The following is a 15,175-nucleotide window of genomic DNA, read 5'->3' as shown; positions in this document are numbered from 1 at the left end:
TGGACAGTTTTCATTCACTAAGTAGTTAGAAATTCAGCAACACTATTGCTTTACACAGAGAACAGATCTGCTGCTAGTTTTTGTGATGGTCATAAAAATAACTGCTCTGGTTGACCATAGAGTTAAATGTGCACCTGTTCCTTGTCTTTGAAAATATTTGAAGTTGTCTAATTATTCCTCCATGGAAAAATATAGGTCAAATCAATCATTAAAAGCCTTTTATTATAATGAAGCTCATGGATGATTGTATATAAACTATAACTGTACATTTATGACAAATACAAGAGAATGTTGCATTTTTTATACCTTAAACTTAATGGAGCCATTGTTTGTTGTGTCAAATGCATTGAAAAGATAATGTGCGTACATGCTGGCATCTGCAACAAAAGCAAAATCAGTATGAATACATTAAAGTTTACAAAATGTTTCATAGAGAGATGACAGATTATGACCACATTTACAATTTGGTCAGCTTGGCCCGGGGCAGGTAAGGACAGCTAGTCTGATCAGCCAGGTTGTTTTTACAGGAACGCAGACTTGGCCGAATACATGGGCAGGTCTGCTTTGGAGACCTTCCGGAGCATCGTACGTTAGTAAACAAAAGCAGGCATGAGAAGCGTTGCTTTTGGAGGCTCTGACATGAAGCACACAGCTTTCTAATCTTCTCACCGAGCAGCGGTGCAACCATGAGCTCCTCTCCCATCCCTGAGCGCTCACGACAGATGGTCAGTCCTCGCATTGCAACCGCAGCTCAGACAGAGCTGCAATCAGAGAAGACGTTTACCAGATTTTAAAAGAATCGCACATTCAGGAAGCCGCCGCTGGTTGATTCTACCCGTACCAATCAGAGGCTCCCAATAATAGGTAGGCGTGAGAGATGTAACTTCAGCCAGCTGATCAGTCCATAGATGGGTGTTTTGGGTTAGCTCAGCACAAAATAGACTGCTGGGAAGCAGGGCTGAAAAACCTGTTGGCTCTGCACAAAAAAAAAGCCAATGTATATGCAATGACCCTACAAGGGCCAGACCGAGCTGACCCGAGTGTAAATGTGCTCGTAGTAAACTGCTTTTTACCTCCATGAGGGAAGAACTGTGCATAAATGTGTTTAAACGTCTCCTCATTTACCACTCCACTTGGACATTCCTGATGGGGAAACTGGGATTTATTATTGTTGCTGAAGGAAAAATGCATCATATGGTATGTTAAAGCAACAAAATAGTGAAAGATACATTTTTAAAACCACGATAGAGGATTTGCAGCTCCTGTTTGCTGAAGTTAGTTTGGGCTTCCAGTTGATCGAGACCTTCTGGTCTGTGACACACCATGGTCATCTCAAGCTCGTCGTCTGTTTTATCTGGTATGAGAGGAAAAACATAGAAAAGAAAACACACATGTTACGCTGCTTTGCTTTTTCATCTTGTTCTCTCTCCACAGTTCCATAAACTATAGGTTACAGAAAAATCTGACAGCTCAGCAAATTTCCAGAACATGAAGAACCCATCAAGTACCTGGTTAGACTGCAGAATAAAGAAGGGAGGTGAAGGATAAAAGGAAAAGGATGAGGATGACGGGAAGAAGAGCGATGCACATGAAAAATGAGGTTCGCCCCCACAGGAGATGAAGCGTTTTATTAATGGGAGGATGGTGCTGAGTATCGGGTGCCGTGGAGACGGATGATGGTTAATGATCTGAGGAGGTGACTGCTGTGGGTAAGCGTTTTTCACTGTCACAGGATTTGTATGCAGGTTGACGCTCACAGCTAAACATCCAGCGCACATTTAATTTGTCGTTTTGAATAAATCTGATAGAAAACTTTTTCACGCATCACATTAAAGGGATACTATGCAATTTTTTCTTGTTTTTTTATCTTTTTTTGAGCCAGTATGTGCTAAAAGGACCCTTTTTCAGGGTTAATGAAAAGCCACTAAGACACTAATGAAGTCTGGGGAGACATTTTACCTGTTAAATTAAGGTGTTAAAAAGATGAATGCACAACAAGGAGACAGGCTTTGCTTACGATTCTACAAATGGAAACTAGAGGGTGCTAAAAGCAAGCCAAAACTTCCTAGTTAACTTTTAAGAACATGAATAATTGTGAACTGATTTAAAGCTTTTTAAACATGGTTTTACTGATTAGGAGTTAACACATTTATAAGAAATTTAAAAGACAGAACTTTAAAGTGCTGATGTATAGCGCCCAGATTGTTTATGGGGTAAACAAAATTCATCCCACTTATTTATTGTTTTATTTTCTGCCGGTAGTATTATGTATGACTATTATCAAAAATGGGAGATTTTGACCTTTTGTTATTATTTTTTTATTTTTGAAAGAGAGCCGTTGTTACCATTGCAATTACAAGAAAGCCTCTGAAGGCATATTATGCCACTGTGCTACAATGACCCTTTACAGGATGAATGAAAAGCTACTCAGCCCCCTCCCCTCCTTTTGAGCAGAAAACCACACTTGCAACTTCACCCTCCCCAGACCGCTACCGTGAAATATTACGGTCGCGTATCTTGAGGAGAAGTAGTAACACTTTATGGCAATCCATTTTAACAACTCAGGGCAGACAAGCTATACCTGGTTAGCATTTATTGTAACCTGTTAGTCATGGTGGAGCCTAAGAAGAAACATCCATCCATCCATTTTCAACCGCTTGTCGAGAGTCAGATCGCGGGGGCAGCAGCCTAAGCCAAGAGACCAAGACTTCTCTCTCCTCAGCCAGAGAAGGCATTCTACCCTAAGAAGAACCAAAGAAGCATTTATCTGATGGAACTAAAAAAATTAAAGAACATGAGACCAGGACACACACAGAGCTGAGAGGGTTTAAATATGTGAGGGCTGGGAGTCAACATTTGTAGTTTTCTGAATCATGAGACAAATAAGGATTCTAATTGGTTGCAGACCTATTGCACTTGTAAGTACAACTTAAATATTTTTTGTTTGTGCGTGTTTTTGCTTTCCCTGTGCTCATTATTATTTCTAAATATGTTTGCCAGGTAGTAGTGATCACGCCCTGTTCCATCACTGATCATAAACTCATCCTAACCCAGGTGTAGGAGACTCCAGTCCTAGAGAGCCACCATCCAGCATGTTTTAGAGGTTTCCTTGCTTCAACACATCTAATTTTAATTAGCAGGTGATTAACAGGCTTCTACAAAGCCAGATGAGCTGCTGAACAAGTGGATCAATTGTGTTGAAGCAGGAAAAAACTAAAACATGCTGGATGGCGGCACTCAAGGACCAGGGTTCCCTACTCTTGCCATGACCCCTACTTCACACTGGAAGCATCCAGTCGCGAGTAAACCGTTCCACTACCGTTCCACTCCGCTGATGGTTTCTGTGTGGAGAAGGGGTAAGACCCACATAAGCTCTCCTTTCACTTGACAAACACTCAGTCATTGACACTTTCTCTACCAAAACTGCTGGTATCCTCACACACCATCGAATCCTCAGCGCATCTTTGGGCTAGCTATCCATGCTATGGAAAGCCTTCTGCTACTGAGCTGAGCTGCCATCCAGCTGGCCCCGCCGACCGGTCCTGTTGTCAGGCCATGTGTACACATCTGTTATCACCCAGCGCTCTGACTTCCACAGTTGGGTTTGCTGACATGCTACAGAATTTCCCTTTTGTCACATGATTCCTCCTCTCAGGAATTTTCTTCAATGTTGGTCATAATTTATCAGGAACTCTGTTAGTCAATAATAAAGTGGCAAGATGACATGAACGCTGGACTGTGCTTCCAGCACATGATTCCTGCATGTTTTAAATTGTAAACGCAGCTGATTTGTTCGATTTAATGATGAACTGCTCCTGCAGAAACTAAGGAAGGTTGAGGAGACATTTCAGCAGTGTTACAAACATGGATGCACAGCGAGAAAGAGTACAGCAGTTCTTTTTTATGACAGTTAAATAAAATGGACTCTAGGGGTGATAACAGCAAGGCAAACTTGGAAAGTGTACCTTTAATTGAGATATACAGCTGAATGTCATCAGCATAAAGATAGTAGGGCATTTATTTAAAAGAAAGAGAGGTAGCAGATAAACAAGGAACAATAGAAGCTTCAGAACAGAACCTTGTGGAACACCATGGGTCAGGGAGGTGGAGGAGGACAAAAATTTGTAAACAGACACATAAAAGGAAAGCTCAGACAGAGGAGAACCCCTCCAGTCCAATTCCTGACCCGGTGTCTCAATCTATCAGGTGGCATGTAATGGTCAACAGTGTCAAAAGTTCAAAAAAGTGCAGTAAAGTAGGAGAAAGGATGAGCAGGATAAGTACTAGAGAAAGATTATTCAAAATAAGATTAAGTCCACCACATTTTTTTGTATGAAAGTTGTTTCATTACAGAAATGAGCTTTTTAAACTGAAAATTTTGTTTTTGTTTTTATAATAAGTTAACAGAAGTAATTTAGGGGGTCTGAAACAATTTGCACCGAATGCAGCAAATAGCTTCACAGTGGGGAGGTGAAGATGCTTTAAGGTGCATCAATACTTGTTTCATAATTGCAGCACAACCCTATGATTATAATCAGATCAAATCATAAAGACTCTAAAGATCGCCACACATATCCATTACACTTTCATCAAATCATCAGCTTTGGATATTATTAAAGTTGTGGTTTCACTTCCTATTTTAACATCCGTTCTCAAGTATCATACCCTAATTCATCCTCTATCTTCCCCTGAGCTCCGGTTGCCAACCCACCACCTCTTGTTGTCATGGAGACAGAAAGCCATGATGAATGTGCGCAGTGCGATTTTGTTTTCATCAGGACCAAAACATGTCAGGATGTGACACGATAACAAAATGACAAAGGTGTTGCTACGCTTACACACACTCTGCCAGGGTGCTTTGATTCCTAGAGAATGAAACAGATTAAATAAAATGAGGGCATGAAAACGGAAAGAGGCAGAGGTGCTGATTACGGGGTGGCTGAAGGATGGATAAACAGGAAAATTGGAGGCAGTAGGAGTGTGAAAAAATAAACAAAATGTGGCAAAACTCAAAATCACACTATATTTGTAAGACTTTAAAAATAATAGATTTTAATTTAATTTAATAAAACGGGAAGACTGAGCACTTGTTTTTTAAAGTCAAATCAGACAAATTCTGCAGATTTTTATACAAAAGCTTCCAGTGTTCCAGCAGGAGGCCCGTTTTAGCTGCAGCAACAGCTGCACTGCACACAAGGCTTGATCAGCACCTGCTGTGAGGGAAAGGATGGCATGAAGGAGATAATTAGAGGTGGGTAACAACTCCATCATGCTGTCAGTGGTAACCCCTGTAGCAGCGGATGGCGACACATGTTTCTTACACAATATTGCTGACATTTTCTGACTGCAGTCATCATTTTGGGGTCAGAGAGGAGCAAACACTTCAAAACAAGAGAATGTCATGGGTTTAGGTCACCAGAACTCACAACATCACTTTGGTGGTGATGTTGTGGTTGTGGCAAATAGTTCAAGCAAGCTTTGTAATGCCAAATTGACACTAGTGTAGAGGTTTATGCAAGTGATGACTGATATTAAGGGGTGAAGCCACAGTGGCATTGGCCCCTGTTGAAATTTGACTGGCCCCTAGAAGTGCCCCTGTCCTGTCGCTCATCTGTCCTTTGCATGATGATCAGATTATAGGTGGATGCAATTCCAAGTTTAAACACTGGTGGCACAAATGAGCCAAATGGGAATTTCCAGCATAAAATCTTGTACAAGGATGTTGGTAAATGGTAAATGGCCTGTATTTGATATAGCGCCTTCTAGAGTCCTGGAACCCCCCAAGGTGCTTTACAACACAATCGGTCATTCACCCATTCACACACACAGGTGGGGATGAGCTACGATGTAGCCACAGCTGCCCTGGGGCGCACTGACAGAGGCGAGGCTGTGAGCACTGGCACCACCGGTCCCTCCGAACACCACCAGCAGGCAACGTGGGTTATGTGTCTTGCCCAAGGACACAACGACAGCGACAGACTGAGCGGGGCTCGAACCTGCAACTTTCCAATTACGGGGCGAGCACTTAACTCCTGGGCCACCGTCGCCCCATGTTGGATTATTACTTGACCAGACATAGTTGCGTAGACGCCCCATTGGGTGCTGGAGAGCGTAACAGTGTCGCAGCCATATTAGATGGGTCACCTCACTCTGCAAAGTCAATGCAGAGGGAGCAACTATGCTTGTTTTTGTGCAGTGTTGCAACAACCAATGTACTATTGAAAAAAGATCAAGTGGAAGTACTATTGACTTTTCTAGCTTACCTGATGGGATTTCCTATTTTAATTTGTTTTCATTTATTTTGTTTAATTATATTTATATTTTATTCATCATGCCATACCATGTGTCTGGTTTTGTGAAGAAGCATGACAAAGTCTGTTTTTTAGTTGGCTAAGCACCTTTCTCAGTAAAAATGAATGCACTGTGGGTGAATGGAGAGCCATCAAAGGTGGCAGATGGCCACTACGATATTACTGAGGTACTTTGTGCAAAAGAGAAAGATAAAAATAAGAGATAAGCAAATATAAGAAGTAAAAATATAATCACGATAAAATAATATTATAAAGTAGCAATACTTAGAGAAATGACTACAAACAATGTAGGTGCTGATCAGAGCGGAGCAGTTCAGGTACAAACACAACACAGGGTCCTGTGACTGAAACCAAGTGACTGGAGTGGGCATCCCTAGGACTGTCATTCATGAGTCCAACTTCAGAGGGGAAGAAACTGTTCTTGTGGCAAGAGGTTCTGGTCCAAATGGATCGGAACCTCCTGCCAGATGGGAGCGAGTCAAAAAGACTGTGTCCAGGGTGACACGAGTCAGTTGTGACCGGACCTGCATGCCTCAATGCCCTGGAGGTGTACAAGTCCTTTATGGAGGGGAGTTTGCAGCCAATGACCATCTCAGCAGAACGCATGACACACTGCAGCTTCTTTTTGTCCCTGGTGGTAGCTCCAGCATACCACACAGTGATTGAGGAGGTGAGGATGAACTCGATTATGGGGTGTAGAACTGCCTCATCGACTGTGCTGGTAAGTTTACTTTTTATAGTCGTAGTAATCAGAGACCTTAATACCAAATAATGCTTAAACAAGTAAAAATCAGAAGTCATGAAACAATTAGTGTTAAAACCATCTTGATTTTGGCTGTTGTGCTGTTTGTTTTGTAATATAAAATGAAATGATTAAGACTAGTCATTCACGTTTAATTAGAATTCCTGTCAGCAACATTTGATAAATCCCTTTACTGTGTAGATCTGCTCTGTTAATACTTTGGAAATAGTTTTTGTCAGACTTTGTTTCTGACAGAGGGCCTGTGTTGTGCACGCCCCATGGACTGCTCAAATGAACGTGTTAATTTAATCTGCAACGAGATAAAAATAAGACACTATGCATATAACAAACTAACTACCTCTTCACCTGCTTTCCACCATTTCGTCAATAATTTAAGACCAGTTCACTGACTGAACACCCAAACCTGCACATTCTGTAAAAAGAATAATAAATCTAAAAGAGTAATTTACAAAAGGATGAGCTTTAATGTTTTAAATGGCTTGGCTCACCCTGCTAACTACCTTTTTAATTCCCTTTCCTGTCATGATAGAGTAAGAAGTATTAAGACCCTACCTCCAGGTTCCTGAACACTCCCGCTCTCTTAGCATTGCCTCACTGTCTGGAGATTTAATTGAGTGATAAGTTAGAGGTTTTAGTTGCACTTGGAGCACTTTATCTTGAGTCTTGTTTGATGATTCCTCCACAGAGGCAGTGGAGCGTTATCTCTAGGATTCACATGGCTGAGGCTCACATGGAGTGTTAGCTTGTATAGCATATATTTGTGATTATACAGTACAGTACAGAGGTTTTAGGCAGGGGGTGGAAAAAATCCTGTGAACAAAGAACGCTTTCATTTTATTTTATGAATTACAAAATACAAAGAGAGTGATCCCAAACATACTGCCAAATCATTAAGAACTAAAACTGGGAGTGATGCCTTGGCTTTTTTGATGATTGATGAAAATAAATGATTTCTACTTCCATTTTTGCAGCACACTGTGTTGCAATTTGTAAACAGATTTCACCAGTTATTTTGTTTCTACCATGACACTCTTCTGTGCATTTTTGTGCCAACATCTGTTGTGATCACTTGGAAGCCTGATAGATTATCTACCAGACAGATCTGGTGTAGAGCGCTTGTGTTTGTGTCAAGGGAGCCAACAGCTGTCTGTTTTCTGGGGATGAAGTCTTATCCGTCTAATCTTATCTCCTGCCATTCTGCATAGCTGGCACAACAACACACTCTGCAATGGACTACATTAGTATTGAGGACAAAATAAATGGTGAGATGACCTGTTCAGTTAAAAACTTCTTTAAAACCCCAAATAGGAAAAGAGATTTGCTCTCCAGTGAGCAGAAATAACCCCCAAAACAACCCTCTTTTATTTGTGTCAGCTGGCAATTGCCACCTACTTTGTTTGCAGTTATTTATTTCTTACATATCCATCATGTGCTGCTCTAAAAAGGATTTTTCACCCTACCGATGCATGTGTTTGCCCTCCTCTTTGTGCTTTTACAACCCAGTCACCATGACAACTGGCTTCTCAAGCATAAGGCCAGAGAGAGGTATGATATGTGAGCTGCGTGTTAATTCTCTCCGCTGAACTCGCTTTGCTGCATGTGTCCCTCCTCTCTCTCTCTCTCTCTCTCTCTCTCTCTCTCTCTCTCTCTCTCTCTCTCTCTCACACACACACACACACGCACGCGCGCGCACGCACGCACACACACACACACGTTTGACTGGCAGGCTCACAAGTGATCACAGGCTGATTTTCAAGGACATCCTGTTAGTTTCACCATCAACTCAGCAGCGCATGTGTTAGAGATCATACCTCCACATCATTCAGAGATTCTATTCATCTTCAGCCTCAGCTGTTCTGCAGCATCTTCATTGAGGAAATGTTTAATTTTTATTTATGAATCAACCTGTTCTGCAGCAGCGCAAATCAGAGCAACTGGTTGTCTGAATGTTTGCTGATTTTTCCTTTGAATAAATACATATTTTTTTAAACACAAATTTGAGTCAATTCTAATGTAATTTGTCATCCTGAAGGGTTTTTGCTCTCTATAATCTCTTTCCGACCAGTGTTGACATACCTCTTGAGGGTCTTCTCTGTTTGGTTTGCATGGTCAAAGTGCCCACCACTGCACCCATGTTGTCACCGTGGAAACCAGCTTGGTAAAACTACCCAAAGAGTGATGGTCCGTCGCTCGACTCAGATTTTGTCAGCCTGTCGTCCCGTCTCTATCTCCGTCTGCTGCTCTCACCCCTCTCCTCACCAGGTTTCAGATCTGTCCTTCTTTGAGCAAACTCTCCTGGATTTCTGACTCTCTCTTCCCTCCTTACACACTCTCTCTCGCTCTCTAAACACACAGACACATACAAGCTGCTCCTGCTTTTCTGCACCACTCCCTCTGAGCTGTGCTTCACTCCACTCATCTGTCAGCCTTTCCCTCATGTCTTGTTTTTTAAATTCAAGCAACCTGTCACTTCACGATCTCATTTAAGCTATTTTTTTCTTTTGATATTTTATCACTGTAGTCATCACTGATCACTCTTGTAAATATACACAGCCCAGGTGTTACTGTATGCTCCCTGAATCAGTGTTTTAACACAAATAACTAGTCAGCCTGTAACATGGGATCAACTCAGTTTCGGCATGTAGACAGACGTCTTGAAGAAGATTTGATGAAGGAGCACCAGAATAATGAAGGAAGACAGTTTCAGTGACTTTGCAGAGGGCATGGTTGTTGGTGAAAGAGAGGTGGGTCTGAATGTTTCAAAAACCAATGATGGAATGGGAATTTAATCCACAACCACCTCTAGGTTTTTTTTTGATTGTTTCTAGGTGATAAAAAGGAAACTCAGATAACCACTGTTTAGAACCAGGGGCTGCAGAATAGCATCTCTGAACCACAACTTGTTGATCTTTTAAAGTAACAACAGTTTTTTACATTGATCTCAGTAGTTGTTGGGTTAGAAACTTGACCAGTTTCATATGTGACACCATTTTGCAGCTCTCTGCTGACCAAAAATTGCACTTGATAGTTTTGTGGAGTGGGTAGTAGTCCTTTAAAGCTGCTAGCTATAATGCTAGCAGTTAGCATTGTCTGTTTGCTGATTGTCAATAAAAAGCACAAGAAGAAAAAAAAGTTTGCATTTTCTGTTGGCATCATGGTGGAGCTTGGAAGTAAACATAAAAGAATAATGTCTTTGGAGGCAAAAAGTTAAAACCAGCATGAACATTGACACAGCCTACAGCAGTATAAAGGAGCTAATAGGGCTGGGCAATATGGCCTAAAATCAATATTACGATATATTGAGGTTTATAGCTCGATAACGATAAATAGACAATAACTACAGGTATATGCAGAAACAAAAGTTGTCCACTAGATGGGGTTGTCACATGTATTACATTGAGTCACAGTTTTACGTGACTCAAGGTGATACAGCTTCTTAAAGGGAAAATGAATGTTGCCAACCTGAACCTACACACATCTTTATTTTTTTTAATTAGCAAATTTATTGACATGGAAAAAATATCTCGATAAGAGTCAGACATTTCGATAATGATCCATCCATCCATTTTCTGAACCCGCTTGTCCACGCAGGGTCGCGCGCTGGTGCCCATCTCCAGCGGTCAACGGGCAATCAGGCGGGATACACCCTGGAAAGAGAGCCAGTCCATCGCAGGGCAACACAGAGACACACAGGACAATCAATCATGCACACACACACACACACACACACACACACACACACACACACACACACACACACACACACACACACACACACACACACACACACACACACACACACCTAGGGACAATTTAGACAGACCAATAAACCTAACAGTCATGTTTTTGGACTGTGGGAGGAAGCCGGAGTACCCGGAGAAAACCCACGCATGCACAGGGAGAACATGCAAACTCCATGCAGAAAGATCCCAGGCCGAGAAGCAAACCCAGGACCTTCTTGCTGCAAGGCAACAGCTCTAACCACCGTACCACTGCGCAGCCCTTTCGATAATGATACATTTTTTATTTATTGCCCAGCCCTAGGAGCTAAAGGAGGCTACAAAGTCACTTACTGATGATGAACTGGCTTTGTTGTAATAATATTTTGGAGGAATCTTATGTGATTGCAATACCCAAAGTGAGAGCCAATGCTAAGAACAGATGTGTCAGTTGTGGGAGGGAAGTTATGGAATGGACTTAATGATGAATTAAAGATGTGCTATTTTATGCCATTTTTCAAGAAGACTTAAAAAAATTAGAATTATAGAAATTTGGTTTGACGTCTACCTTTGTGTTTATTTGATACCTTGTCCTAATTTATTATTGATTTCTAGTTAAATTGATCCATAATATACTTACCAATGTTTACGTTTTGGTTAAGGATTTGATTAATCCTAATTATTATAAACTACTGAGCTTCAGCCTATTTCTTTGTCGGTTGCTGTGTGATTGAGTACTTTTATGTAACTACATGGACAAGCGGGTTCAGAAAATGGATGGATGGATATATATATATATATATATATATATATATATATATATATATATATATATATATATATATATATTTTTTTTTTTTTTTTCTCTTTTTTGACCAAAAAGATGAATATAAAATAAATCACAATGTTAGTGTTAGCTCATTGTTAGCATTAGCCATAGCAAGCTGCAGAGGGGTTGTTTACAACATAACCCACTTTCAAACAGTAGGTCAGAGGAGCAGGAAACTGCTCTGTTTTATGTTAAATCAGCAATCTGGGCCCCCCCCCCCCCCTTTTTTTTTTCAAAGAAATCTGTTAAAGTGATAATCTTAACCTGTACTGTGATATAATGTAGGCAATACTTCATTTTTTGTTTATCTTTTTGCTGACCCCACTACTTCCCTGTCCCATAGAGTCCTATGCAATTTGAATCACGGTATTAGGGAGAGTGGCTTAAGATGTACAACATTTTCTCCACCTCTAGATGATGCCCACAGAAAAATAAAACGTTCTGCTTTGATCAGATGGACCACAGCAATATTTATGCACCACTACATTATAAGAAAACCTGACTGTTTGTAAATATAAGCTTTATCATCAAATAGATAATTTTTCTTGACTCTAATGAACATGCTCTGCAGCAAAAACAGACAGAGAACCTGGTTGGAGACAGAGATGTTCCACAAAGTGTTCTGTTTATAGACAACATCTCTCCTTTTCTTATTATTCTGTACAAGTGGGATGAAAATTCACTCAGCTGCAACAAAGAGAACGATGGAGTGTACCAGGCAAGTCGCCAGTCCATCACAAAGAAGACAGAAACACACGAGCCTGAGGAAATAATCATCACGTTAAGATTTAAACCCTGTACTTGTCTTTAATATCTCATCACTGTCAGATTCTGCAGGATGTAACTATCATCAGAGAAACATTTGAAGGTGGCAAATTCAGTGGATGTGAGATGCATGAAGACATGAAAAGCTGTTTAAATATTCCAAATGCTGCAGGCAGGAAATGTAAAATCCCATCACACTTTCTTTGTGGGTACATGTGTGTGTATGCTTGGTAAAATATTCATGCAGTGTAGGATTTTTTTCTCAACATAGTTTCAATTTTTCATGTTTCTTGAGATTTCTTTTCCTTCACACTTGTGTTGAGCTGTAAAAAAGCAGTGTGGCAGAACTAAATACATAGAAATAACAAAATAAAATCAGCAAATGAAAAAGCTTTAGTTCTAAATCATTTGTCGAATGGAAACATATTCTAGTATGATTCTCATCTTAAGCAGCGCAACAACTTGTAAATATTTCAGACATTTTTAACAGAAAGACAAGTGAGAGCTCTGGTAAATTAACAGTTAAGGGCCGCAATCCAGTCAGATGTATTCCAGTTATTACAACTTGAACCAGTTTCCTCCGGTGCAGAAGCGGAATGCAGTCATTTCCCTACTTTCTCAAATAAAAAAAATGTCTGCAGTGATGCCAGCCTATTGCATGGTTGGTGGCCATGATGGAGCTGAGGTACAAACCTGAACAGAACTGATTAAATTATCATTAAATCGTTCAAAATTCATGCATATGTTTGCATCCTTCTGGGGTTTCTACAATGTCTGATTTAATTTTCTTTTCCCTTTTTTTTAAAATTAAATTTTACCTTCTATAATTTAAAATAAATGCACAGATTGAAGTACTGTGCATCTCCAAATTGGCTCAGGAATGCCTTGGGGTCGTACCTGAGGAGCTGATGGAGGTAAACTGGGGAGAGGACGGTCTGCAACTTAGTTGGGATGCTGCCCCCGCGACCGAGACGCGAGAGAGGAAAAGTCACAGCTTAAAGCTCACATTCCTGCAGCATCACATCACTGCTCCACACACACACACACACACACACACACACACACACACACACACACACACACACACACACACACACACACACACACACACACACACACACACACACACACACACACACACACACACGCACGCACACACACACACACGTTTGTTTTCAGTGTTTAGGAGGACACATGACTAAAACACACCCATCCATTGGGGTCTCCTTGTTTTACGGTAGCATTTCATTGTTGTTATTCATTTGATAAAATCAGATGGTTGATATTGATTGAGCTGAAGTGAATATATTAGTTAATAAGTCTGTAGCCAATTAAGATTTTTGTCTCAAGTGAATCTGTTTGTGTCATATAAAATTCAACAGCAGCTCGTTAGGATTCACGGATTGTTTAGTCGAGACTGATAAGAATTTTGGATTCATTTCCCTTTCTAATTAGAAGGGGTGGTGCCCCGTAGATATCTCCGGATATCCTAATTTATTAATAAATCGGTAAATATTTCCATATTTACGAATTTATTGAAGAATCCAAAAAGTAAGCAAAAGCTTACAAATTATTCGTTGACCTATAACCCCGGCATGTGGAAATGTATTTAAATGTGAATGTATTAATGTTGTAACTTGTGCTGCTACTCTGTCTGTCTTGGCCAGGTCCCCCTTGCAAAAGAGATCTTCAACGGGACCAACCTGGTTAAATAAAGGCAAAATAAATAAATAAAATTAGATATTATGCTATCTGTCAGGGTTAACTGCAGTGGATGGTTGACCTAATCACAAAACTTGAAGCAAAGATTGTGCAATTAGAAATTTATTAGAGTATTGGGGACGGCGGTCAGCTACAGCATCAAAGTCAGTCTCATTGCCTGAAAAATTGACTGAGTTATAGACAGTTGTGGAAAGCTGACTGAGGAGGCCATCTGCTTTTGGAATGTTTGAACAGACGATACTAACCACGACTTCACACCGGAGGAACCAGCGGTGTGGAACGGCAGCAGAACGGTTTACTTGCGTATTTCGCTGTGTGCCAATCCACACCAGTAGAGTCTCAGCTGGGGAGTGGCTTCTCTGACGTCAGACTCACAAGATCACAAAATCCCTCGAGTCTTGAAAGGTCATGGTTTGTTTATGCCATCTGCCATTAAACCCAAAAGAAGAAGGGAATCACATTTGATATCGCTGATGTCATACATGAAGTTATTCCATTCCACTGCCAGGATCAAAGCCATGAAAAACACCATTGCACTTCTCCAAATATGCTGGGAGTAAATAAGCCATTAGGTCACATGTATTGACGTAATCTACATAGATATGAAATTGCATTGCTGTAATAGTCTTTTATTTTGAAAATTACCAGACATTTTACACTGACACTGTGTGCGATTTCCTAGACTAGCCCTATGCTAACTGTGGAAATTGATGTGCCCCAGAAGTGGCTTGCAGCAAAAATGGAGCCCAATTTTATCTTCTGTGGCACGGCGAACTGCTCATGGGATCTGGTTCTGGTCTGTAGGGCCTTACATGGACAAGCACCATCATACATTGGTGATCTTCTTAGTCCCTACACCCCCAGCAGGCCTCTGAGGTCCAGTGGTCAAAGCCTACTGGTTGTGCAGCACACCAGGCTAAAGACAAAAGGTGACAGATCATTTGCTGCTGTGGCCCCCAGACTCTGGAACTCTCTCCCCCGAGCCTGAGATCAATGGACTCAGTGGTCTCCTTTAAAAAGCACCTGAAAACTCACTTGTTCAAGCTGGTTTTGGTGTGACCTTCAC

At 40.9% G+C, this 15,175-nt stretch overlaps 1 protein-coding gene across 8 annotated transcripts in view; it reads right to left on the bottom strand.

Moving 5' to 3' along the window:
- kcnip1b (Kv channel interacting protein 1 b) overlaps positions 1-15,175 on the bottom strand; it is a 35,489-nt gene that overhangs the window by 3,773 nt on the left and 16,541 nt on the right. Inside the window, exons 1-5 of one of the 8 annotated variants that reach the window (XM_054730654.2) lie at positions 9,151-9,499; positions 2,603-2,741; positions 1,230-1,354; positions 1,074-1,155; positions 307-377 (exon numbers count right to left, since the gene is read on the bottom strand). In XM_054730654.2, the coding sequence (XP_054586629.1) occupies positions 307-377; positions 1,074-1,155; positions 1,230-1,331 (255 nt within the window). In that variant the 5' untranslated portion in view covers positions 1,332-1,354; positions 2,603-2,741; positions 9,151-9,499. Of the gene's footprint in view, positions 1-306; positions 378-1,073; positions 1,156-1,229; positions 1,355-2,602; positions 2,742-9,150; positions 9,500-14,354; positions 14,536-15,175 lie in introns of those variants that run through there. The other 7 variants (XM_070555323.1, XM_054730655.2, XM_015961132.3 and 4 more) reach the window with 7 other exon arrangements.

Source organism: Nothobranchius furzeri, chromosome 10, assembly GCF_043380555.1.
Source record: "Nothobranchius furzeri strain GRZ-AD chromosome 10, NfurGRZ-RIMD1, whole genome shotgun sequence".
NCBI classification, from domain to species: Eukaryota; Metazoa; Chordata; class Actinopteri; order Cyprinodontiformes; family Nothobranchiidae; genus Nothobranchius; species Nothobranchius furzeri.
Note: the sequence above shows the minus strand (reverse complement) of the source record. Positions and strands in the feature narration are given on the sequence as shown.